This window comes from Lepisosteus platostomus, chromosome 11, assembly GCF_059453375.1.
Source record: "Lepisosteus platostomus isolate fLepPlt1 chromosome 11, fLepPlt1.hap1, whole genome shotgun sequence".
In the NCBI taxonomy this organism is placed as follows: Eukaryota; Metazoa; Chordata; class Actinopteri; order Semionotiformes; family Lepisosteidae; genus Lepisosteus; species Lepisosteus platostomus.
The window spans coordinates 30,584,894-30,612,440 of NC_142621.1; the positions used below are offsets into that span (position 1 = coordinate 30,584,894).

At 40.3% G+C, this 27,547-nt stretch overlaps 1 protein-coding gene across 2 annotated transcripts; it reads left to right on the forward strand.

Annotated features, from left to right (window-relative positions):
* On the forward strand, positions 1–27,547 carry LOC148652419 (nardilysin-like). 2 transcript variants are annotated; one of them, XM_088599105.1, is made up of 32 exons: positions 1–153; positions 982–1,209; positions 2,992–3,253; positions 3,986–4,067; positions 4,368–4,521; positions 4,939–5,012; positions 5,389–5,484; positions 5,984–6,106; positions 6,977–7,034; positions 7,209–7,282; positions 8,102–8,171; positions 8,797–8,874; positions 9,435–9,555; positions 10,896–10,954; positions 11,346–11,400; positions 11,560–11,664; positions 12,855–12,978; positions 13,470–13,556; positions 15,212–15,331; positions 16,452–16,503; positions 17,165–17,315; positions 17,514–17,641; positions 18,374–18,536; positions 18,931–18,962; positions 19,603–19,741; positions 20,409–20,456; positions 20,581–20,633; positions 21,462–21,545; positions 22,879–22,969; positions 24,011–24,127; positions 24,616–24,705; positions 25,284–27,547. In XM_088599105.1, the coding sequence occupies exons 2-32, from the start codon at positions 1,010–1,012 to the stop codon at positions 25,482–25,484; spliced, it is 3,291 nt and encodes a 1,096-aa protein (XP_088455231.1). In that variant the 5' UTR covers positions 1–153; positions 982–1,009; the 3' UTR covers positions 25,485–27,547. The 2 variants fall into 2 exon arrangements, with proteins under 2 accessions (XP_088455231.1, XP_088455230.1); XM_088599104.1 differs by lacking the exon at positions 1–153 and having other exon boundaries at positions 382–1,209.

A 27,547-nucleotide genomic window follows, 5' to 3' on the forward strand; every position in this document is an offset into this window, starting at 1 on the left:
TTTGGCAATCCATACTTTACCACAAACTTTAAACCGATCAATTCGAAAAAGATTGAACGACAACTTGATCGCGCCGCTATCGCCTTTTTAAATTAATTTCTAGTTTTGGTTGGTCTTTACAGTGGCGCTGTGCTGGAATCCATGCTGCCGATGGTAAATACTGTATCTATCAGTCCTTCATTGTGCACCCACGCACTTCTTGAAACATTCATTTTGCGCAGCAACATTAAAATCATTCGGCTTTAATTGCACGTGTTGCTCTCTTACCGGTCTACCAACCTTTATTGAATTGACAGCTCCCGTCAGTTTCGGGTAAGCAATCACATTACAGCATATTGGCTAGTCACTGCTGCATCCGCCAATTACTTCAGCGATTGCTGAAGAGCAGCGCAAGTTTGGTTGAGTGACCGGGGGGTATGACAATGTGTTTACGTGAGGGATAATCTATCAAGAACTTTGCAGACGTTTTCATTTTTTTTTAAATTATATAGCTGATCTGTGGCTAGCTGTAAGAGGTTTTCTGCCACCTGACCTCTAGGTCAGAAAAAACAACTGCATTGTAACTGACACTGGGCTTGTTAGGATTAGTTCCAGCTACAGCTGGCCTGTGATATATTTCCAACGATGTGTAACTTATCTTAAATAAAATATCGTAATTTAACGTTGGCATTTTAAATATAAGGAACCGTGTCCGTCGGTCAGTGTGATTTTCTCATATTGTTAAATGTCGATTTAGGTCAGATAAGTTTAACGCTTTTGAAAGTATTTACAATTTTGGATTAGGTGGGCATGCGTGGAATAGTTCAACCTGCCTAAAAAAAAAAGTTTTCTTTAAAAAAATTGCACGCATAGGAAGTGGTGTCGTTTAGCCATCACTATTGCGATTTTCAGTGCTACTCGTAGTATTACTGCATTTGGTAATAAAGGGTTGAAGTTAATCAGCCGTTGTCAAATTGTATTCCCCGGTCCCGTTCTGACCAGCTTTGCTGAAGTATCGAGGGTCATAAGCATGCCTCTGACCAATAAGTCCAAGAGCACTGGGAGCGGTTCTGCCCAGCCGTCCAGCATGGGTGTGCTTGACGACGCCAAGCAGCAGCAGGAGGCCGAGCCTAGAGACCAGGGAGCCTCCGGGGATAACGGCGGTGGAGGCGAAGACAACAGGGGCGACCCCGACATCGTCAAATCGCCGAGTGACCCCAAGCAGTACAGGTGAGCTGCTCGTGTACTCGACACGTCGTGGGGGAGTCGGTCACAGTTTTTGTGCAAGACTTCCTAACCCATTCCTCAAGTCCGCTTACATTTAGGGGGTGCGGTGTGCCATCCAAGGTATTTAAAACAATTCTCGCGATAGTGGTGACATTATTTTCTGGTGATTTGACCAGACATGCAGTCACAACGAACACCCGATTGTTTGAGCAGCTCAGCTGATTAATTTTAACAGCTACTAACAGCTATTCCACAGTTCAGAAAATCACAGCTCCCGTAGTGTATGGGTGCAAACCTAGATGAACTCTATGAACTGCTGGATAAACTCTTCAGTACTTCATATTGAATATTGCATGTCTTTTAAGGGCGTTTTGTTAACTGTCCACGAATAGTCCTGCGAATAAAGGAATAATTCTTGAAATCTGCGGACACCAACATCTACGTCTGAAGCTGTATACAGTACATGTAAAAATAGTTAAAAGCCATTTTTTATAGATGTATTAAGCCTAAATTAACCAGAATCACAAATACATGAGGCAGAGTACCAAGATTGCATATGAACAGGATGTTGTCCTGTAACTCAAAGCTGGGTATGAGCAGTCAGCTGTTAATGTGTATGTAATGTTATAGCACTATTCAACAAGGATAGTCTCAAATGTCCAGGCACGTGTGGATCATCTGAGTTTACATTGCATGAATGAAACTGGCATAACTTTTTTTCCCTAAGCTTTCCAGCTTACTCACATTTAGGAGTGTCAAGTGTAACATACTTCCGAGTCCAGATTGCTCTCATTTCAACTTCATTTCTAATGGTGTAATAAAAACACAAACTGTTCTCAAAGGTCCACTGTATTTAACAGCTCCCTATTCACTTCGTAAACACTTTAAAACTGTAATGCTTTAAACAGTCTAAATACATATAATTTTGTGAGTCAAAAATATTTCTCGGGGTACTGGGGAAATTCAATTTGCTGTCAGGGGGAGTAGAAAGATGGTTTCAGTTTCTTATTGTTATGTACAGGCTGGTAACAGATACTTGGAAAACTGAATTCTCCTTAAACTATTTTGTCAGGAGCTAAGCTGTTCTGTATTTTCTCATTTGCATGCCACTTGCAATCATTATGAGAGAGCTGGTGTTTTTATTCTTTTGACCAGTTTTCACATTAGGACTTATTAATCATCATTGTGAAGATAAAACTCTGCCAGCATGGTACTGATGATAAAAACACATCCTTCTTTTTTTTTTTACAAAAAATCTCTTGGTTTCATATCTTAGTTGCCCAGGAACTGACCCAAAGATTTCCACTTATGTGTGGTTATACCCCTGTCCATCAATGCGTCTTGCTTTTTTGAAAGCATAGGTCTCTTAAAGAGTCTCCAGTTGGAGAACATGCACAAAGAGGCTGTGCATTGCAAACATAGTTAGTGCTGTACTGCACTCTGCATATAGACCTGGAATCAATAAAACCCACATAAAATTAAAAATCAGTTTTACATATTTCCAGGACCAGTCAGTCAAACCTGACTCATTAGATATGCATGAATAATTCAGTCCCTTTCTTTTGGTAAGTAAATCATTTAGTTATTTCTTCCCACAGAGTGCTGGCTAATTCAACAGTTTCTCAGTTTGAATGTTAACCTTTTCCATCAATGTCATTCTCTCTCCTGCTAGAAAACAGCTCCCAAATGACCTATTAATCATTGCCTGGCTAGCCCCGATGCAGTGGTAGCAATGAAGCTTTGAAATCTCTTCTCGGGCCTGTGATGCTTTGTTTTCTGTTCTAGGTACATACAGCTGGACAACGGGCTGAAAGCTCTCCTCATCTCAGATCTAACCAGTGTGGATGGGAAGGCATCCCAATCAGAAGACGAAGATTCAGAGGAAGAGGAGAGTGAGGGTGAGGAGGAGGAGGAGGAAGAGGAAGATGACTCTGGGGAGGGAACCGAGGAAGAGTCAGAACACGATGAGGATGAGAAGGACAGCGATTTCGAGGAGCTGGTGGAGGAATGTGACGTGAAAAAGAAAAAATGCACCTCAGAAAAACAGGTTCATATACAAGTAACACTTGTACAAGCTCTAAAAAGTGTGTTATTGCCATATTGCTGCAACATCTTTTGCCTGCTCATAATCATAAATATATATTATTAACGTTAACTGATCACCACACAATGCAAATTTGTGATTTGTAAATACAAATTGAAATATTTTTTAAATATGGATAAAAGCCTAAAGTATCCAGCGGCTGTTACTGGCTTATTTCAGAGTTCGCAGCTTGGAAAACTAGAAAGGGAATCTTTTCTTTTTGTTTCACTCTGAAGATCAAGGTTATTGTACATTTCATTATGAGAATTAGTTATACCTAAAAATTGTAAAGATCTACTCTGGGTGCTGACTAAGAGTAGACTCTCACGCATACCGGGAAGAAAACTTGGGGGTTATGTGTGTCTCATTACACAAAGCTCTTAATTTCAAAGATCTAAATTTAACAAAATTTCATGTGACATCATTAAACTGCATGTAGAAAAGCAGACATCTCTAATACTGCTATGCAGATACAGCAGTTGTGATCACAAGGACAGGCCAGTGTTTCAAAGCTATGTACAGTAGTGGCTTGCTTGTTGGGTCAGAAGTTTGTGATTTTCAGAAGGTGATCACACTGCGATGCAATAGGAGCCTAACTGGTTATCCTGATTTTTCAGATCTGTGATGTCTCTGGTCCTTGTATTTGTGTCTGGCGATTGTATTGGTGAGGATTATTCATGTTGTCTTCTGGTTCAGTCTGCAGCTGCCCTCTGTATTGGAGTGGGAAGTTTTAGTGATCCAGATGATCTTCCTGGGCTGGCCCATTTTCTGGAACACAGTAAGTGCTGTTGTGTGCTGGCGTATTTTACACCTAGACAGGAGACATTCAAACTGCAGTCTGTCAAAATTCATTGGATGAAGATCGAAAGGTGGTGCATTTTCAATACACAACAAGCAAATGAGATGCATAGAGGTGCGATACATTACAGTTTTGGTGTCCTTATTTAACTCAGTAGGTGAGTTTACACAGTGCGGGGGACGAGATGGAAAGTAACAGTAATGCATTGCAATGAAACAGTGGCCATGATCCCTGTGTGAGCTCAGATTGCACGACCGGTGGTGCTGTCTTATTTTACAGTGGTGTTCATGGGTAGCGAGAAGTACCCAGCTGAGAACGGGTTCGACGCCTTTCTAAAGAAGCATGGCGGCAGCGACAACGCTTCTACCGACTGCGAGAGAACCATCTTCCAGTTCGACGTGCAGAGGAAGCACTTCAGAGAGGCTCTGGACAGGTGCGTCAGGGGGCTGGGCAGGTTGAGAAACCAGCCTGCTGCCTGCTGTGTGACTGCGTGAAGTCAAGGGATCAAAGACTGGGGTGGCTAGAATTTGTACTGGCGCACTGTTGAAAAAAACAGTTCACCAAGTTCTTGTAACATCGTTAATTCCAGTATTCCAAAAACAAAAATTAACTTGCATGAGTACAGCCCTCATTACTTTAAATGGAGTTTGTTGCTTCTCAATTATAACGATGTGTTGAGAATAAATTGAAAAATGAAAAATTTACAGTGTTTATTAAAACATTTTTTCTAACACCAGATAAATTAACAGCCCGTAATCCATTAGTTGCTGTATCACTGTGCATAAATTGGTGATTTATATGTGAGCCTAATTTTGAGTGAACCGCTTCTGTCTCTGTGTCTTGCTGGCAGGTGGGCTCAGTTCTTCATCTGCCCATTGATGATCAAGGATGCCATCGACAGAGAGGTGGAGGCAGTGGACAGTGGTGAGCGTCTTCTGAAAACATTTTCAAGCACACCATGTGGCCAGGTCTGCTGTCCCTGTGATCAGCAGTGAACGAGGGAATGTTGCATTTAGTGCCTTAACAGAAAGGAAAATGCTTTGGCAGTCTTCTGTGTGAAACTGAAGACTATTTTTTTTATAGCACAACTATCATTTTTGCAAATGTAATAAAATGAAAGTGTTAACTGTTACCTGAGGCCTGTTCTATATAACATAACCATAGTATTAACTCCCAGTAGTTTGGTTTTGTGGTACGGTCAGAAAAAGGTGTTTTGAGTCCCACTACAAAGTAATTGTAACAGATTTTTATTAAATATTTGTAATGCGTTGAAAGCGTATTTTTGAAACCTGATTTTTAGAGTATCAGCTCGCCAGGCCCTCTGACTCCCATCGGAAGGAAATGCTTTTCGGAAGCCTAGCCAAGCCAAACCATCCAATGGGAAAATTCTGCTGGGGTAAGGAAGCTGACTGATGGAGTCCCTGAACATTTTCCTGAAGCACACTTAAGCACACTTCAGCACACTGGAGTGAGCACCCAGGGTATCTTGGGTCTGATGTGTCCAACAACGTGCAATTAAATGCTACCCCCTCATCGAAAAAACCTGTCATTGCAGGATTAGTAATTGGAAAAGTTCATTTTGGTTTTTAGTTCACCGTGGAGCAAACTCCAGGAGTGTATAAAGAAAGCTGCTTCTGGTGGGGAAAATGCCTTTATAATGATTTTTTAGTTTGGAAATTACTATGTAACCCTACCGATAAACTATTTGGTTTTTACAGGAAAATATTTGGTAAATATACAGTGAATTCCCAAAATACTGCTGTTATGATATTTCTGAAGAACTTGAAATTGAGCCACAAAACTGCTAGAAGTTGTTAAAAGATATTTGCTGCTGTGGTGGAAATGTTTTTTTTTCTTTCTGTGGCAAATCTGTTTTTTCTGGTCTGTGTTTTTAGGGAACGCTCAGACTCTGAAGCATGAGCCCCGAGAGAAGAACATCGACACCTACGCGCGACTGAAGGAGTTCTGGCAGCGACACTACTCTGCCCACTACATGACCCTGGCAGTGCAGTCTAAAGGTGACGCCCCGCTGGGGGGGGTCTTGAGGGTGCCAGAGGTTTGAAGAATGGATGCCAGGTCACCTCTTTGAGTCATAGCTGAGTTTTTTTTGTTGTGCCAGTGTTACACATTTTAGATATATCTGACCTGGGCCGTGCAGTTAAGAGGTAAAAATGGCTGGATTGCATTTTCAGTGTTGCCTCAGGTGCAGTTGACCTTGGAAATGATTGTGGCACGTCAAATGGGATCCTAGCAAGAGTGTAACAGTTTAGAAACAGACTCATTTTCCTTACCATAAATAATAGCTATGCATATGTAAGGTGTGTCAGAGATTACCTTTTCGTATCTGTAACAGTCACTTATTAGAATAATGTGCTCTTATTTGCATACCGTTTCCACAGTGTGTTGTGCTTGAAAATAAACACTCGGGCAATTTTGAAAGATGTGCAAATGAGTCAATCCAGTTTAACTCTTTTCAGTTGTGCTACTTAATATGTAGTCATGTTTTTCAAATAAAAATTTCTGGGGAAAAAGTAATTATAACTAAGGTCTTGATTCATGCAGATCAGTACTATGGTACCACCTTGTACTGAGAGAGTATTTACATGTCTGCAGTTGTACAATATTGAAAGATTTGAAAAAGTGGAAGAATAAAAGAGATATTAAATCAAGTGGATCCTGATGTACAAGTTGAAGTATTATATTAAATGACATTTAACACCTCCATTACCGGTTTATTCAGTGCTGGAACAACTTCATAGTTAAGAACCATTCCTTTTAAGTGAGAGTATCTTTTTACTAGCACAAACAAACCATTCTATGAAATATATGTCACTCTGCGTTTATATTGAGCAGTTGTAAGGATTACTCTATTCTCTACTGTGCTGCAGAGACCCTGGACACTTTGGAGGCCTGGGTGAGAGAGATCTTCAGCTGTGTTCCTAACAAGTGAGTCTCTGCTGCAGTAGTTGCACATTTGAGAGGGTGTTTGAGTACACTGCGGCATGTGCTGTCCAGCCTTAGGGAGAGGTGGAGTGAATCTGCTGTCTCGCTGGGTACGGTATCTTGGTTGTCTGTTATTTTGCATGTGGTAACTGATTGTTGCTTTTGCTTTGGTTTCAGTGGCTTGCCTAAGCCAGACTTCTCTCACCTCCTAGACCCGTTCGAGACTGTTGCCTTCAACAAACTCTACAGAGGTGGGTGTGGTAGAAGCTTTTGTGTTTGAGTGGGTCCACACTGTCCCACTGAAGTAAGGTGGTCAAATATGCGGCCCGTAGGCCAGGTCCAGCCCAGTCTGCCAAGCCCAGTTTGTCCATCCGCCAGGATTCAGTTTGCGTCTTGTCTGTGCCGCTTAGCCCACACAGGAGGCAGGCATCCTCAGCGATGTTTCTGTATCAGTCTTGCAAAACACACAGCTGGTGGTTCTCTACCTCTATCCTCTTGCACTAATCCTTTTCGATGATGTCACAGATCTTGTTGACAGGGGCATGTCTTCGCATGAAAGCGTGAGACCTGTACACTGTCTTCAGCCAAACCTTTCCAAAATTTGGAGCATATTCAGCGACTGCACTGCCAGTGGTCTCGCTGAAACTGGAGCAAGTGTTTTTAATGATCTCAGGAGGAGATTTTTCAACATAATATCAAAATGAGGGCTTTGTCTTTTGTTCAGTGACATAATTACCATGTTGTGTGGTTCAACGGCAGTCAATTGATCTCAAATTTGTATTTGTTGAAGTGAATGGAAAGTCGACATGCAAGAGCTCATTTGTTCCTCTTTTATAATGAAAACCATCTGTCCTGATGTTGTCTGTGCACTTTTATTTAAAATTAAGGTAAAAGTGGAAGTGGTCAGTTCAGATTTGGCCAGTTTCCAAACAAATGGTGGTGGAATATTACTATACCTGTGGTTTGATGGAAGGGGTGCTGATTTATCGGACTTGCTAGTGAGCTTTTTAATGTGGAGGGCGAAAGCCCTGTCATGGTGCCTGTCCTGAGACTGTGTGACTGTCTTGCAGTGGTGCCTGTGAGGAAGGTCCACGCTCTCACGCTCACCTGGGCTCTGCCTCCGCAGGAGAAGCACTACAGGTGTGTTTCTGAACCCCACCCCTGCCATCACTGATGCTGCAACACATCGAAACAGGCTGATATTGTTTACCATGGCCCCCACCTCCCATCTCATGTGCTGTCCTTGTCAGAGGTCTTGCTGACTGCTGGTTCTTTACAATGATTTTTTCCAATCTCTCAAGCAAGTGAAGGTGAACTACTTTTTCCCCCAAAACGGGCTTCTTGATGCTGCATGTGGTTAGTGTTGTAGAGGATGGAACAACATCCTCAGCCATGCTGTAAAAGCCTATACTCTGGCTTCTTTCAAGAAACTGCTGGATGAGGTCCTGAGAGGAACTAGTTGGTAGCTAGATATGTCAAATGACTTCATGATATTTGTCAACTGTTCTTATTTTCTGTTAGGTTTAATGATTGATGGTCTAGGACCATTTTAAAGGCGTCATACTGTTTTTTTTACTCCTTTTAGAGTAAAGCTGAAGTATTTACAAGAGTAAATTGACAATATTGAGAAATATTATCTTGTGGTCAAATCATTGAGTCTGGTTTTTAAAAGTCAGAATCATTCCTTCTATTTTAATTTTCCTGAAAGCTGAGCATGTTAAGAAGAGCACTCCTGAGCTGTTTTGCTGTTGTGTCTGTCCTTTAGGGTGAAGCCTCTGCATTACATTTCCTGGCTGATTGGCCATGAAGGTACTGGCAGCATCCTGTCCCTGCTAAGGAAAAAGTAAGTGAAAGGTTCTTCGGCGTCATCTTATGTAGTTGAGATTCCTTGCATACTTCAATTACCTGAATTCAAGTTACTTTTTACTTCCTAGTATGAAAAATATCAGCTGGTGTTAAACCCCTTCCCTTCCTGCACTGAAATGAACATAAAGGGGTAAAACATAAATTGCTTTTAAAACTGCTCCAAAATGCGTGCTCCACTGCGTTTTCTAATGAAACTTTAATGTGAATCATTCGATTCTAGTGATGATGGTGCAGGCATCCTACACCCTTTCCCGTATGGCTGGTGGATAGATATCTAAATAGAAGTTTTGAACTAAGTAGTAGGAATAGCAGCAAATGAAGAAGAGCAATACAGGTTTGAACAGAAGACCTGGCCAGTGCCACAGTTTTGGAGTTCATTTTTACACCTGTTTTAAGTTGCAATACTCCAGGAATGTGGGGAATTTTGATTGTAAATTAAGCATAAATGTTCTTAATTGATTTCGTGCTCAGCGTGAGTTTTCCCAACGATGCAGTAGACTTGACCAGATGAGAACAGTTTGTGGTTTGTTCCCGTAGGTGTTGGGCTCTTGCTCTGTTTGGGGGGAACAGTGAGTCTGGCTTCGATCAGAACACCACATACTCCATCTTCAGTATCTCTATTACACTGACAGATGAGGGCTATCAGAACTTCTACCAGGTCAGACTCGCCTGTGGGGGGTTGGGGTGGGCAACAGTGGGACTGATAGTAATCGTACCCGATAGCAAAGCTAAAAAAGGCAAATCGTCTGGGTGGACTGCTCAAATCACTGAATCTTGTGTTAAGTTATATCACTGTCATTTACAGTTCATTATTACATGCTGTACACGGTGTAAGATTCTGCACAGTGTGCACATGCAGACCATTTTTACTTTTTGTCTGCCACATGGCAATTTAATATTTACCATACTCCATATTGTTTATGATCTCTCAGAAGATGTGGTTGTTTTTTGTTTTTATTCGTTAAATTCATTTTTTGAATTGTAGCTCAGCTAGATATTTTTTTAGGCTAAATTGTAAAATGGCAACTGATACAATTACACCCACTCCTGAGTTTTCATCCGTCTTCATGTAATCCAAATTTGACAAAAGTCATAAGCGACCCCTTTCTTAAATGTTGCATAAACACAGGTGGAGAATTACTATTCATTATATTGCAGCCATCCTCATGTAGTTGCCCTAGCTGTGTCTACAAGAGGTGAAGGAGGGACTGGAGAGCAGAATTGCAGACTCACCAGGGTTTATTGTAGTTGAATGGTTAACAGATGTATGTGCTGATCATAGAGGGGTTAGAAAGCAAGAGACCCAATGTAACAGCATCTAGCAGTCCGTGTGGCAGTGAGAGAGGAAATGTCTATCCTCCCCCTTTATATCAATGGAGAGAAAAATAACAAAGGAAAAAAACATTTTAAAACCCTTAAATTGGAATAATATATATAACATAAACAACACAGTTAATAAATTAGACAATGGAGAGAGAGAAATACCTTTTAATGAATTTATACATACTGTACTATACATTTCATTACCCTACACTATCCTTTACTGTATTTAAACACAAACGACACAGTAAATAAAGTCATTTGGGCGCCTTCCTAACATGACTGCAATAGGGGTTACTCATAGTTTTCAGTGAAATAGTGTGGCAACCTTTACAATCTCACAGGACTGATGTAGGAGTCTTGGTGGATGCCGCATTACTTTTACTCCCTGCTGTTTATCCGTGGTAGAAATGTACCCTACTACTTAAGTATGGCAAAAACTCTCCTTAACTAAGAATTTATTTTCAATGGGACCCATGGGAGGAGTTTACTTAAGTTGCACTTGCATAATTCAAGTCTTGTGTAGAAGAAGGTGTAGTATTGAGTGCTGCATAAAGCACACAAAAACTACTTGATTAGAGTGAAGGATTTCAGATCTGTGCTGTGCATTTAGGTTGTAGGCAGCTGTTTTGGTCTTTGTTGATCAGGAGTTAAATAGTTTTTTTTGTTCTTTTCCAGGTTGCTCACTTAGTATTCCAATATTTGAAAATGCTTCAAACTATGGGCTCTCAACAGAGGTAGGATTCAATCAGAAGTAACATTAAAGTGTATCTTAAACATTAGTGCCTTGAAAGAATATTTAATCATGCACCTTGATGCTTCTTTGAATATTTTTCTTTTTTTTGCTAAAGGCATGGGTGTGTTTGCACTGCTGAAGATAGTCATTGTATGACTTGTGCGACTTCATAATTGGAGTATTCAAATAAGCTGTCTAAACCAAATGTTTTACTACTGTAGTGTGATGTTGTCACTAATTTTACTTTATGGATTGATAAAAGTATATATTCTGATATTTTTAGACTACAGAAAAATGTGATTTTAACTGAAACAGTTACGTTGCCAAGCATACCATTTAACGTTAAATTTGCATGATGTTTAAGTTCTGTTATTTACTCATTATCCCCACAGAATATATGAAGAAATTCAGAAGATTGAGGACAATGAGTTTCATTATCAGGAGCAGGTAATTATATCCTCTCGCTGTTTCAATCATGCATATTGGGTCTCTAGATAGAATTTGAAGTCTGCACTCTACAGCATTTCAGATACAGAGAGTGTGGTGTCCTTGAACTGCACACATGGTCACTCCAATAAACTCTTGAATTCTTTTTTCTTCCGACAGACAGATCCAATTGACTATGTGGAGAGCGTCTGTGAGAACATGCAGCTCTTCCCAAAGGAGGATTTCCTCACTGGGGACCAGCTGATGTTTGAGTACAAGCCTGAGGTATGCATGTATATAAACTTTATTTTATATAGCGCCTTTAAAGGTGTCTTCTCAAAGCGCTTTACAGAATGACATCAATAAATAAAAAATACACAAGTTAAAACACATATACAATACAAAGAGGAGACCGTGGATGGTGGTACTAAGTATAGTAGGAGCAGAGGGTTAAGGAATGGAACCAGTTAAGTAAAGGCTCTTCTAAAGAACAAGGTTTTGAGTCTGGATTTGAAGGAGTTTAGAGAAGGTGACTCTCTGGTATCCTTGGGGAGAGACTTCCAGAGCTTCTGGGCAAAACAGGATGTAGACGGGCTTGGGGGACAGTAAGGAGACCAGAATTAGAAGAGCGAAGGTTGCCAGGTGGGGAGTAGGGCGATAATAGTTCAGACGGGTACTGAGGTGCCAAGCCATGCAGAACCTTCTTGGTGAGCATGAGGATTTGACACATGGACTTTTGACAGGAAGCCAGTGCAAGGAATCCAGGGTAGGAGTAATGTGATCACTTTCACTAGACCTGGTCAGGATCCTGGCTGCTGAATTTTGGACATACTGCAGTTTGTTCAAAGTAGATTAATACCGCAGCGAGGAGAGCGTTACAGTAGTGAATTCGACAGAACACTAATGTGTTGATAAGCTTTTCAGCCACAGTTGGTGATAACATAGGGCGTAGTCTAGCGATATTTCTGAGGTGAAAAGAAAGATGTTTTGACAATATGCTGCACGTGTGGGTTGAATGTTAAGCCGGAAACTAATATCACCCCAAGGTTTTTCCATTTAGACTGAAGCTCAAGTACAGAACCATTTAACGATAGGGTCACAGGATTGGCTTTACAGAGTTGATGGGGGGTGCCAATAAGCATGACTTCAGTCTTGTCACAGTTAAGATGAAGGAAATTTTGAGTCATCCAAGTTTTTATGTAAGAGATGCAATTAGATAGAATAGAGACAGCCACATCAGTGTCAGGTTTGGTATGGATGTATAATTGAGTATCATCAGTGTAGAAATGATAGCTGATCTTAAAAGCTTACCAGGTGGAAACATGTAAATGCTGAAGAGCAAGGGGCCCAGTATTCAGCCCTAAGGAACACCAGACTTAACAAGATTTACACTATGTGCATGTGGATAGATTTTGGTGTTCCCTGTGTTGTAGAGATAAAAGGTAAAATTTCGTATGTCTGGTTTTATTTCCTAGATCATATCGGCTGCCCTCAATCTCCTTACACCACAGAAGGCCAACCTACTTTTACTGTCTCCTGACAACGAGGGGCGCTGTGAGCTAAAGGAGAAGTGGTTTGGAACCCAGTACAGTGTGGAAGGTGAGGGGAACTATCTCATGTGTGTGTTAAAATTACATGGTAATTTTGGAGTGGTCTCTCATTTTAACTGTATTTTAAAAGTTTGCAAAGTAAAGAAAGTCCACTTTGCTTCATTAAATGGGTTTTAAGGCTTATGGGCTCTTTGTAATTACATTTCCAGAAAAAGTTATCCATAAACTTGCTCTCAGTGAGAGCCATGCCTTTTCTTGAAGAGTTATGAGGCTTACAGGTTCCTCTGACAAGTGCACGCTTCATAGAATAGCATGCATAGCGCAAGGAAGATAAGAAACACTGACACTCCTTCATGGAGACCTTACAGGCCTGGGAAATTCCCTCTCTGAGACAGTGCAAACTAGATTGGATAGTTTTGAAAGATTTTAAGAATAACATATAAAATCATACTTGAAAACTAATGTGTAAGAACTATAGTGTTTAAATTTAATCCAAATTGTTGCTGCTAATCCTTCAATTAATTGTTCCTGTTTTTACAGAAATTGACAAGGAATGGAGCAAGCGCTGGTCTGCGGACTTTGAGCTGAACCCAGACTTACACCTCCCAGCAGAAAACATGTTTATCGGTAATTAAGAACCTGAGCTTCACTATTGCTGTCTCTGAACATTAACTGTCTGCAACAGAGGTGTCAAATTCACTTGCTGTGCCAGGACAGATTTGATTGAAATGTGTTTAAAAGAGGTCATATATACCATAATCTATGTAAATACAAGGTGCAACCATTACATAGTATTATTTATTTATAGTACTTTTGTGTTTTTTTTGTTTTTATATTACAACAAAATACTTGTTCTTCAAAAAGTGAGTGCATTCACTAGAAGCCAATTTAGCAAAATATGCTAATTACCCTCTTGACATTGAAATGTTTTCTGCAGTTAATCATAGTTATTTTAAAATATTTTGGAATATTGTGTAATATACTGTAATTACACCACCCTTATTAATATGAATGAAATATCATTAAAAAACTGGGTACTTTTCAGTGAGATCAATGCTGGTTTAGTCTCTGAATTTTGTTCAGAATTTTTGGAGTCTGGAGGAACTGTGTGTGTAGGTCTTGGAAGTGTCAATTTGTTTTCCACCTTTTTTGTGCAAAGGTGCAGCAGTCAAACTAGATCTTTGACATAATCACACCTCTACAAAGGTAGATAGAGGTAAAGAACTATAAGATGCGCTGTGACTGCAAGACCAGTACAGTCATAATCACATCACAAGGGTGCCTGTTCCATGCCTGTTTGCAGGTTTAGACCAGAAACTATTTGAAACCCAGTCTGTGTCTCTGACTTCAAGTTACAGAGGGTTTGAACAAAGGGGCTCAGTGGAAAGTGAATCACTTTATTGGCTGTATACAATTTCTTGTATTAGGAATTTGTTTTTTGCACACCTCATCTTGCCCTCCATGAGACGCACAGGCAGGCAGAGAAGCTTGGGGTCAGAGTGCAGGCTTAGCCATTTATACGGCGCCCCTGGAGCAGTTGGGGTTAAGGGCCTTGCTCAGGGGCCCAATGGAATAGGATTTCTCTGCCAGCCGCAGGCTGTGAACCGGCAACCTTTCAGCCACAGACGCAGGTCCTTAGCCACAGAGCCACCGCACTGTACCAGTAGGAGCCAACCATGAGCAACCCAGTAGTTGTGAAAATCCCAGGGTGCTGCACAGTGACAGATCCATACTAAAGCTGAAGACGAACATGCCCAAACACAGGCTGAAATTTGCGAATGTTATTATTAGAGTTGGTTGGAAATGCTGTAATTTTTATGTTTGCCTTTAGTTGCCCTTCTTAATGTTTATCAGAAGGAGCGTTATCCTGCTTTAGTCATTGTCTCATCAGGTGCGCACGATGAAGCTAGTGAAATTCAAAAAGGACCTAAAATTCTGATGTATTGAGTTGCAAAATCTTTTGTCTAAAAAGATTCTGACCTGACGGCAAGAAGTGGAAACTGAAAATGCCACTCGACTGATTTTTTTTTTCCAGTATTCCAGCCATGTATACCAATTTTTTTTTTTTACAAAATTCTTGGCAGCTTTAAGATGTGCTTTAGTATGTCAGCCAACAATGATATAGCTTTATCATTTGATAGTTCTCAAATTTGGAGGGTTATGAAACTTCATAATTGAAGAGGTTCAATTAGTAGTGGAAGGAAGATTTACATTTTTCCGTTGACGAGTTTGGTTGTCCTCTGGTTGATGTTGCCTTATTAACACCGTTGTTCTCTCCACAGCCACGGATTTCACTCTAAAAGCCTCAGACTGCCCTGACACAGAATATCCCATCAGAATCCTCAACAATGAGAAGGGCTGCTTGTGGTTCAAGAAGGACAACAAGTTCAAAATTCCCAAAGGTGTGTTAGAACAGCAGCTATAAATCAAGAGCCTAAGACAAAATTGGACACGATCCTTCTTTTGGTTTTCTGTATTTAGATGATTTGTGTTGTCATTGACTCCATTACAGCAGCTGTTCCTGCATAGTTTCTGTGAGTGACTTTGTGTGGTTAGTTATAGTTTGTAATGGGCATCATTGTTTTTAGATATATGGTGGTCTTTTGGACCTCTTTGTATTTAAACTGCTACTGTATCTCAGCCATCAACCTTAGTGCCTGACCCACACAGCCAATAAAAGCATCAATCCCATTGCCCAAAAGACTTAGACCTTCTGATTGAGTAATGCACTATGTTGCATCAGAAGTAATGGTTTGCTTTTAGGCCAAAAAGTTCCAGTTTGTGGTCTGACCACAAAACCTTTTGCTACATGTTCGCAGTATCACTTAGATGCAATCCCTCTTCATGGAGTGACCCATATTACTGGAATGTTATTGACAAATAATCATTTTTTCCCATTTCAGTGACATAACTCTTTCAAAGGAACTGTTGTCCCCACAGTGGCATCCCTAACCAGTTTCCTCTTTACCAGAGTGCTCAGTTTGGAGGGACAGCCTGATCTAGGCAGGGTCTGGGTGTCTTCCACTTCTTAATGAGTGAATTCACCATGCTGAAAGAAATTTTAAGGGTGTTGGAAATATTTTGTACCCTTCTCCTGATCTGTGCCTTGATGCAGCTTTAACCTCGAGTTGTTTAGAAAGCTCATTGGTCTTCACAGATGAGTCTGCTTGAAATTTTCTTTGGACTGAGGGACCATACAATTATAGGTGTTAGCGATTTCAAACTATATAAATTATTGCACGCAGAAGCCACTCAAATAATTTTATAGCTCATTAATGTAATTTCATGCATCTAAATTAGATTTGCCACAGCAAAGGGAAGGGTTTGAATACTTATGCAATTGTTACTTGTCCATTTTTCTTTCATATTAATTATCTCCTTCTATCTATATATTGCTTTGAAGGTGTGGAATATTTCATGTGTCTAGTGGATTATTAAATGTTACTTCAAAGTGCCATGACTTCAAAATTTAAAGCAAAGCAAAGAAAAGTGAAAGCATCGTTTTCTTTTGTTTTCCTATAGCTTATATTCGTTTCCACCTCATATCTCCCCTGATTCAGCAGTCTCCTGAGAAGTAAGTAAGCTGTAGCAATTTGGAAAATACTGAATTCTCCATTTGATTGATAGCATCTTCCCATTTTTCTAAAACAATCAGTACATTACTGCAGCAGAAGAGCTGAATTTTAATTCAACACATTAGCATTATGTAGTAATGATTCCATGCAAGTAGCTGAAGTTGAAGTCTGTGCCAGTACTGTGATACTAAAAGAGATAGTGATATTTGGCATTACCCACAGAATCAAATGAAACCTCCCTAGTTGTCCTGATGTTTGCTGAGCTACTGCTCTTTGTAGTGTGGTCTTCTTGTCCAGTTTGGGCTGTGACTTTTGTCTCCAGATTCTGTAAAGATTTGTGTCATTAGGGAGAAAAGTCTTATCCCTTCTGCATTTTACAATGACTGCCTAATTTTCTATTTCTTTAAATTGGAATTAAAGATAATTATCAACATAAATTACCTGCTCCTGAGGCAATAATTCACTTTCCCGGTGATGTTTTTTTTTTATTAAGATTTCTGTAGCAGCTCAGGTTAATCAAGAATTCTTTAGTCCAGACATTAGAAATGAGAGTGGGAGTTGGGGGGGAGTGTAAAATTATGAATCAATAATTCTGATTTGTAGGAAGTGGTAGGAAATATCCAGTGCTAAAAATAGCATTACTCTGTCTCTGCCCTGCAGCCTGGTCTTATTTGACATCTTTGTGAACATCCTGGCTCATAACCTGGCTGAACCTGCTTATGAAGCAGATGTTGCACAGCTGGAGTACAAATTAGTGGCTGGCGAGCATGGCTTTGTAATAAAAGTGAAGGGCTTCAACCACAAGCTTCCCGTGAGTATAAAGGAGAACTTTTTGTTTTTTTTACAAGAGCATCGTCTCCCTTGTCCTCAGTGTCGCACACATCTAACTCCTCGATTATTTTAATAACATCTGGGCAGTAAATGTTCCAGTTCAACTTCACACAGCTGTGGTGGCACAGCTGCGGACCCCAGTACACCAGTGTGAGGGATGTGTATGTTTTCCTTGCAGCTGCTTTTCAACCTCATCATTGACTACCTGGCCGACTTCACTGCAGCTCCGGATGTCTTCTCAATGATTGCTGAGCAGCTGAAGAAGACCTATTTTAACATCCTGATCAAACCAGACAAGCTGGGCAAGTGAGTTGCCTGGAAGGGAAGGGGGAGAATTTTGTTCACTTAAGATCTTGCTCGTGCCAGTTTCTCACACAGGTTATTAAATCTTGATAACAAAATACATTTGTTGACGGTATCTCAGAATTTTACCATTTCTGAATTAAGCACAAAATTGTGAACGAAGAGCTGTGAGAGTTCTCGGAAATCGTGACGTAAAGCGGCCCTTCCTGCTCACTAGTCACTGTAATGTCTAATGTAATGTGATGTACACCAGTGAATAAGACAGATTGTGCAGCAGACATTTTACCACAGAAAAGTTCCAACATGCATGCAGAGTTGCATGCAAGGAAGTAGTGCTTGTCGGCAAAACTGTCTGGAAGTTGAGAGCAATATTTCTGCTGTATTAAAAGAGATGTATTCACAAACCTGCTTGTTTACAGTCTAATAGGGCCACTTTACCTCACTGGAAGATTTATTGCCTCGTTCTGAATCACAGAACATGGCGCTGTGTGTACCTGGAAATTTAGTGTATTTTGTGGTGTAAATTGGAGGTTTTATACGTTATTGTGCACATTTTACTTTCACTGTAGTTTGAAATGCACTTATCAATGCCGAAATATAATATAAAAACATAAAATATAAAAAAATATAAAAATAGCACAGCCACCATTGTATCCTCTCTTACTCCAGTTGCTGAAGCTCTTCGTTAGGCTGTTCACCCACTCGTGTTCTCAAGATTTTTTTTGGGCCTTGCAGGGATATCCGGCTGCTGGTTCTGGAGCAGGCCCGCTGGTCCATGATCCAGAAGTACCAGGCCATCATGAAGGGGCTTACAGTGGATGACCTCATGGTCTTTGTTAGCCAGTTCAAGTCGGAGCTGTTCGCAGAGGGGCTGGTCCAGGGGAACTTCACCAGCACGGTGAGTGTCACAGGCCCTCCCAGCCACTCGGACATTCACACTTCAGACCAGGACTGTAAAGGCTGCTCTTTTTTTATATTTTAATATTTCCTTGTCATCACAGCAACGTTATCTGCACAGCTGCTCTTATTGTCACCATCATGATGTTTGTTAGTGTCTGAATCTCTCTAGCACACCTCTGCTCTTTGTCTGTTTAACAGGCAGATCTTCAGTGACATTTGCTTCTCGCTTATTTTAGCTCTTTTGGCAAAAAACAGCTTATTATGACTGTTGTTTCTGTTGTTTATGACTATATTATCTGAATAGAACAGTCTCTAATACTAACTTTCATTTTTAGTAAATATCACCACTTTGCTTATTCAGACGAAAGGTAATTTTTGCTTTTTCACCATAGGAAGCAATGGAGTTCCTTCACTATGTTGTAAAGTAAGTCCTTCTTTTTTCATTGATATTCTGACTTTCCTGTGTGGTGATTGAAGGTGTGGTTTATTTCCCTACAGTAAGAGTCACGTGGTCTGGTCTGCACAATTGTGCATAAACATTTATAGATCCTTGCATCTAAATTCTGAGATCTTAGGGCTTATTATTTCCTCACAAAACATACACAAAAGAGTCACGCTTTATCTGTAGGGTCCTGGAACCCATCATAGGAAAGTTCACTAGGCCAGGCTGTCTCTAGTTTTGGGTTTAAGATAAAAGTTTATCTAGTGAAAGAAACCTGTCCAGATACTCTTTAATTTTCTCCAATCCTTCTATGTGCTTTTGACTTTAACCAAAGCAATGGAGACTTTTTATTGACTTCTTTAAAGTAATTTGACTAATAGTGTGCACTACTTGTACCCAGTATAATTATAACTGTACATATACCATTTAAAGCATTTTTTTTGCACAACGTTCACAAAAACTGATTATTTAATTTTGATGAGGACAAGACATTTGGTAAAATAAGAAGTTTGTATTAGAAACAGCACTGAGTGCTGAAATGTCTGAATGTGGACATTTCAAAATATATAACTATTTCAGATTCATTTAACGTTTCAGTTTCTGTTCCTTCTGCCTCTCTTAGAAAACTGAATTTCCAGCGTCTGTCTGTAGAGGTCCCTGTTCACTTCAGGGTGGTGGAGCTACCGCAAAAACACTCACTGTGCAAAGTGAAGTCGCTCAACAAGGGAGATGCCAACTCTGAAGTCACAGTTTACTATCAGGTATTCCAGAGAACATGAGCATTGTAATGAACAGGAAGAGTGGATCTTGTTCATTTGGTTGCTGCAGGCATCGTTTCTTTTCAGTCCCTTTCAGTCTGTGAGCAGACAAATACTGATCCTTCACTTCTCTCCAGAAAAAGAAGTGCATATCCTCAAGTCTCATATACTGGTACATTTATATTGTACCGTGTGTGTGTGTGCAATATGTACTGTGTATTCAATGATACCACACTGCTTTCTTTTGATAGCCTGCTTTTGTTTTACTTTTCTATATTCTTCCGCACTGACATCCAGAATGAGGCATTGTTGCTTTTCTTGGTCCCACAGCCAGGCTCTGTGTTAGATGCCTGTAACCTCAGTTCATGATGTGCTCAGAGCCTTTAGCTGCAACCCCTGGGAACAGACCTGTGACCTGACTATGTGCCTTATCTGATGCTGCCACACTCTGCAGCTGTGCTGTACTGTAGCTATGACCACCGGTTTCCTGAAATTGATTAAATTATTACCGTGCACTTCATAGCTGTGGATTCACATTTGCATGTTTCTAGATCTTAAAATATTGCCATTAAAATATTAAAAATAAAGATTAAAAAATCCCCTGTCAATTATTTTTTTTTTCCATGGCGGCTAAGTCCTTACTTCATAGATGTTTTTCTCCTTTTCCTAGTCTGGGCCTAAGAACCTCAGGGAGCACACTTTAATGGAGTTGCTTGTGGTAAGTAATGGCCATGAATATCCTATAGAAGGAAAGCTGAGCCAGTTCCTGGTTTGCTTTCCGGTACAGGTGTTGTTCAGGTGCTGACATTGGCTTGCACTAAAGAGCTGCTTTACTTTTCCAGATGCACATGGAGGAGCCCTGCTTTGACTTTTTAAGGACAAAGGAAACCCTTGGGTAAGCGCTGTGTCCCAGCCACACTGGCAGCATGGGCACATGATCCCACTCTCACAGCGAGAGGGTGCTGGCTCCAATAAGCCAGCATTCCCTTTTTGCCGTCATTTGTGTCTTGGGAGGCTTCTCATCATCTTTTTGGAAATTTCTGTAAGCATGGTCAGGGCTGATGTGCTGTAGTCTGGGTCGGGCTCAGTTGTTGTGTATTCCTGGTTCACGTTGCTTCTTTAGTTTCTTTGGATTAAAGAGGGGCAGCTTATTTTCCCCAGTAACAGACCAAACTGTTTTGTAAAGTATTGCGGTGGATCAGCTTTTACAAGTCTGATTAGGTTTCTTAAGCAGCCAGAGCTCTTTGTCTGAAGAGGTCCTGCTTTCCCTTCCATACGTATCCTTGGCTTAGGTTCCTTGTTTAGATTATACTATTAACTGCTAGGCGTTTTGGTTAAACACATTATGCTCTTCAAACGTTGCATGCATTTAGCATATACAAATATATGGTGGTGATTTATTTTCAACAAAGTACCTTGTTTGTTTCCAAAACATCATACTACTGACTAAATCACAGACCCTAAGAACTTGCAGCCTTGTCAAAATGAATTTTCACTAGATAAAGTGACACCACATGTCCTGACATATCCTGTTATAAACATATCGCTATGCAAAATGAAACATGGCTTTCAAATTTCTAAACCATGCAAGTCTGAATAAATGTTTAGGTGTTACTTGTTTTTTTTAACTTGATATCATTCATCTGTTTTTTCCTGCCTTAGGTAGTAGCAAGTGCTAAGAGGCTCTGTTATAACCCTGATTGTGCGGTTTACACTCTTTCAGGTATCATGTCTATCCCACGTGCAGGAACACTTCAGGAGTCCTGGGCTTCTCAGTCACTGTGGAGACTCAGGCAACAAAGTTCAAGTGAGTTTTAATCATGACATTTGCTGACTGTGTAAGTTTTGATATATTTCAGGGCTAATTGGCCTGAATTAGGAATCCTTTCTATAAAAATGTGAAAAACTTGATTTTGTTTTTCAGTCTCATGTTTCCTTAATTATGTAGCAGCTTAACAGGAATTTTTCTTCTGCACTTTCTGTGTGCTTTGTAGGCATGTTGGTTGTACTTTGTGCCAGGGATTGGATAATTTGGGCAATGTTGGTAATATAGTTAAAATTTAAAGCTGAAAGACGTAGCCAGCAGGCTATCATTACTGCTCCAGTATGAGCAAATGTGGCATGTGGGAGCAAATAGGTGAAAGTTTCACCGAATATCCCAAAACTACCATAGCATGTACGGATAGTGGACAATAAAAATGGAAACACCAATGTAAAGACATTTAACCATGTTGCAGCCAGTAGAATCTGAATGCACCATGGTATTCTGCAGGAATCTACCAGTGTCTGAAGAACTCCAGGAGGAATGCACCACTAATCTTGCATGCAAAGTCAAATAAACTCTCTTACGGTTGAAGTTAGAGGAAAACGCTGTCTCAGATTATACCATAAAAGCTTGATTGGGTTCAGATCTTGTAACTGAGAAGGCCAAGATTTGGATAACATCAGTGTCATGCTCCTCAGTCTGTTGGGGGTGTTTATGACCACATCTTTTGGTATTCTGAAGATGGGGACATTGTCGTCCTGGTATACAGTCTTTCTGGCAGAACGTACTCCACTGTTCACTAAGAAAGACGTCAACAGCACACTTCAGGCAGCAGAAAGACAAAGTTTTCAATCAAGAGAGTGTAGTTACTGTTATGTGTTGCACCTGAGGGAGAAGGAAACCAGGAAATGCCTATTCAGGCTGTTCCCAGGAACATTTATACATGTTCAGAACCTTACAGTCTAGGTGAATGGACAAAAGAAATGCATTACAGAATGATGAAATCATTTGTGAGTTTTGGAAAAGGGCTTGAAAAAGTGTTTCTGATTTTTAAAGCTGGTAAGCATCTTAGCTTAAATTGTACTGTAAAAAGAATAGCATTTTCTTTACCTTATGGCTTCATTTGTTCATCTGTTTCTTAAGGTCTGCCTATAAAATATCCCTGATAAGTTACTCACCCCCTCCATGTGTAATGTGTTACATCTCATTGTGAAGACTTAATATGAATGTAGAAAAAAAAACTTTAATTTTCTGTAGGCCAAAGTGTCAGAATATTGACACATGAATCCAAAACTATTTTTAAAGTGGAATTTGCTGTACTAATAACCGGTCTTCTCTGCAAAATCCAGTAACAGTGAATATTTGTTTCTTGCAGGACTGAATTTGTGGAGAAGAAGATCGAAGAGTTCCTTGTCAGCTTTGGAGAAAAATTGTCTAGTTTAACAGACGATGCTTTCAAAGTTCAGGTGAGACATCTCATAATCCTCATGCGTGATGAGAGAGAACTCTCCTCCGTAAAATAATAAAATGTACTCAGCTGTGGTCAGCACCTTTGCTTTGTTGTACCATGGATTTGATCACTCCACAGATCTTTTATATAGTCATTCAAAATTCAAATGTAAGGAAATTAGAAGGCTTAAGGTAGTTTGGGATTTCCTTTGCTGAAAAGTAGCTCAAGTAAAAAAATTCAGTTTTTACTTTTTTCTTTAAAAAGTTAACTACATTTTTTGTGGATATATTTGAACATAAGAAATGTATAAATGAGGAGGTGATTCCACCTTACTCTTTAGGCTGTGAGCAGCTTATTGATCAGTCTGAAGTAGTTTTATATGCTGTCTTAGGTTCTTTGTGACAACGTACAGTATAAGAACTCTTAATAGGTGCCCACACTTCCTGTGTCCTCCTGCTTATGGCCGGTTCAGGGTTCCACAAAACCTCATGAAGCTGTAGTTTGGCCCTGTGCCTACACCTTCATCATAGCCCTTACCTTCCTGTGGGCAGCCAGCTCTGCTTTTCAGACTGGTCTACTGAAAATGTTTTTTTTCAGACCGCAAATGCTGATGCCCCCAGTAATTCAACACTGTGCAATGACATGTAGAATGTGCAAAAGAGGGAGTTTGTATAGGAGAGTGCGGAAAACCCAATAGGAGTGTCAGGGGCAAAAGCCAGAATGATAGAGCTGATTAATGACAGCTTTCTTCCCAAATTTGTCAGAGCACCTACAAGAGGAAATGCTTGTTTTGATCTAGTCTTTTTAAACAATTAAGACAGTGTGAGATAAACAGGGGTAAGTTAACCATTAGGGAACTGTTATTATAACATGCTATGCTTTGACGTGTGTTTTAAAAGTGTACAGGTTGAGTCCAAAGCAAACGTTTACATTTTCTGGAAAGCAGACTGTGAAGAAACGAGACTCGGTTTAAGAGGTGGGGAATATGAAATCAGTGGAAAAAGGATGTGCATGAGCTCCTGCCAGGCTCTCAACTTCCGTTGTCCCGTCTGTGCAGGTGACAGCGCTGATCAAGCTGAAGGAGTGTGAAGACACTCATCTGGGTGAAGAGGTGGACAGAAACTGGTTTGAAGTGGTCACCCAGCAGTATGTCTTCGACCGCCTGAACCGCGAGGTACAGCCTTCAGCAGCCTGTGTGCTTACAGGGTGGTTCATGAACGTGGCCTTGTTTCTGCGTCATGCAGAGGTGGCGAGAAGGGGTTCATAGATGAAGGCGCAGCATGTGTGAGATGTTGAAATGCCACTGTATGTGCCTCAGCATTAACATTAATAATGAATACAGTACAAAACCCAAAAAACCTGGCCAGGTGTAAGTAACTTGAAAGACGTTTTTTTTGTTGTTTAGGATTGATCAATTTATTGATAAAGAGCAGCGTCCTGGAATCTGTTGTCCACAAGTGTGCTGAGAACTGAGAATTAAGATGGCCTTTTTGGATCCTTCAAGCAATTGTAATATTGAAAATAGTTCTATCTAAGCAAGGCTTTACGTTCTTTGGAAAGGGAAAGTATTGGAACATGCCTGTGGCACAGATGGTTTCTGTGTCATAAAAGAGTGAGCTGTAGTGATGTGTGTTCCTCATCGTTGTCCTCTCCTCCCTGTAGATCGAAGCCCTGAAGCTAGTCACAAAGGCAGAGCTCGTGTCCTGGTTTCTGGAGCACCGTGGGTCTGGCAGCAGGAAGCTCAGTGTGCATGTAAGGAAATAAAAAGGCATCAATCTCTAGAAAGGCGGGCAGGTCAGTTTCTGCCTGTCTCAGTGTTCATGGAGAAACCGTATTGCTGATGATGAAATGCCATCTTGTGTTCTTTCTCCCACCCATGTGCACTTCTCCATCCAGCACTCAGTGGATACATGAACATAGATTATGCTACTTCTGCAGCCCTTAATCTCAACTGTCCTTGAGGCCGATCCAAATTTATGACTAAAACTCAGGTTCCTTGATCCCCATTGGCTTCCATCCATTCTAGTGTCGCCATGTGCAACAGACCACAGAAACCTTGACACTTTGGTTCAGTGAAATGAAATGGACGTGCAGAAACTGAAATTCTTTGTGTTCCTCTACTGCTCTGCACATATTGTTGGGGAAAAAAAACCTGCAGATAAAACTGGAATGAATAGAAAGGAAATACATAGGCTGAGTTGGCTTACACTAAAGAGCTGCTTTTCTTTTGGCTTTGGTGGCCCAGGTTGTGCCATCAAGTCCACCAAAGTCCCACAGTCCTTGTGTAAAATTGGCTTTTGCTGATGGACCCGTTTGTCTTTCCCTTGTAGGTGGTGGGACACGGAGAGGAGGAGCACGATCCGGCCAGCGGCGAGGCCCCCGCCGACAGCCGGGGCTCCTCTTACGGAGAAGTGTCCCAGCTGACCTTCGTGCCTGTTTCACAGCTCCTGGGAGACGTCGCAGTCATCACCGACATCCGGGCCTTCACCTCCTGTCTGCAGCTCTACCCCTTCCACAAGATCATCAAGTAGAGCCACCCGCCGCGCTGCGGCAGCTCTGTGCATTAAAGCAAAAACCGCATTGTCCCTCTGTCCCATTGGCAGTGCCACGTGTCACGATAACACCTGGGGGCAGGGAATCCCATGAAGTCGGGGGGCGGGGGGACTTCTGCACATTCTGGTGATGGTTCTTCCCAGCGCATCAGGCTTCATAAGGGGGCTCAAGTGATTATGGTTTGATTGTATGCAGTTTTCCCAGAACTAGACCTTTTAAAACAAACATGCAGAGTTTATACTAATTTCTTATACATACTGTGAGCTTACACTGTGTTATACTCAAAGGACATGGCAGAAGACTGAGATACAGAAGTAAAACTTGGATGTATTGCAAATAATGTATAACCTAAGAATGGTCTGCATTTTGAGAAGGAAGGAACAAGACCAAACTGTGATTGCTGTGTAGAATTAATCGTGTGCCTGCACTCTTGTCAGATAAATAATATTAACGTTGCTCTCATTTCCTTTGCTAGCTATGATGTTTTAATTAAAACCCCAGTTAAGGGCTGTTAAAATTGCTATTTTTAAAAACTTAGATTTAGCTTTTGGAGCCCTGATTTATGAATGTTTAAATATTTTCTACTCAACATATTCAATCTGTTTTTCCTTAAAATATTTTAAACATTAGGCCTACATATAATAGGGAAAGATGTTGAGTCTAATTTAAAAAATAAAAAAAGTAAAAATTACAGTAAACAGATTAACATAGCAGTTATGTTGAAGGAGGTGGAAAACAGTCTCAGATTATCCCACAAATGCTATTTGAGCTCTTCTTAACTATGGTTGGTTATTTCTGCAGATTTCAACTGACATTACTTTAGGACCTCTGGAATCTGTAGCCACTTATAGGATCTATATTTTCCCAGGTTAATAAGTTCCAGTTTATTGCATTTATTAGTTTAGGTCATGTAAGCAGAACCTCAAGGCACTGTGGTTGGCGTTTCAAAGTAATTTGTTATTTTGCGTAACAAATGACACATAAAACACCTGAATTCTCAGTGGAAAGAAACAAACCTACATTGTAAAAGAAGTGGACCCAAATGTAAGATTTGAATTCTGTAAGTCTATAATACACTGGTAATAGAAACCGAATTATAGTCTTTTCTGTGATTTATTTTTTAATTATTGTCTGTTAATGCTCCAGCAACCTTTGTCTTGTGTCTTTGTTATAAATTATTTGCTTTGCCTTTATGTACACTTTTATACAGAGAGCACAGTGTGCTGTTTTAATGTACAGTACATACAGCCGTGATAGAACTAGTGTAGCATATGATTGAAAAATAGTGCAGGTTGGGTTTGTTTGAATTCAGGGTATGTGCTTGTTGCAGCACTGTACTAATTCGGGGTTCTTTTTAGGAATGTCCAACTTCGAAGATAAAACACACCTTTCATAGCTTTTTATAAAACTTTATTTTTCTAAATTCGGCTTGTAATACAACTACAACGAATGGGCACTCACATACAAAGAAAAAAGTGTCTCGCTAGCGAAATGTAATTTTACCACACTTGCAAATTTCCTAGTCTTCATACCTACCTTCTACAGTAGCTTTTTTTTTATTTTAGCTGTAGTTGGAATCATATGTAGTAGTTTTTGTGCCTAAGGATTCATAGTAACTTGTTAGTCACCATTGAGAAGTAACAGATAGGATCTCACCAAGTCTCATTTTAAGCTTTAAATAGCCAGACATTCCTACATTCTCTCCAACTTTGGAAGTTCCTATTGTTATTTCAGCTTGGTTTCATCGGATCCATACAGGAAGGGTGAGGACTGTGCATGATTTCTGCTACAACACGGGTTGCTGCATCCATTTACTGTACAATTTGTCACATTGCCATGTCTTGCAGGCAATTAGCACTGGATTCCAGCAAGTTGCAGTGCTGCGTTTTTACACATCTTTATTGGGTTACTTAACCTAGCTAGAATAAGGAACAGTATTGTCATGGGAGGACTATTCTACTGAAAGATGCATAAAGTAAATCGGTGGTCACTTTTGGAGAAATCGGAATAAAGTACAATAATAATAAAAATCTATAACAAA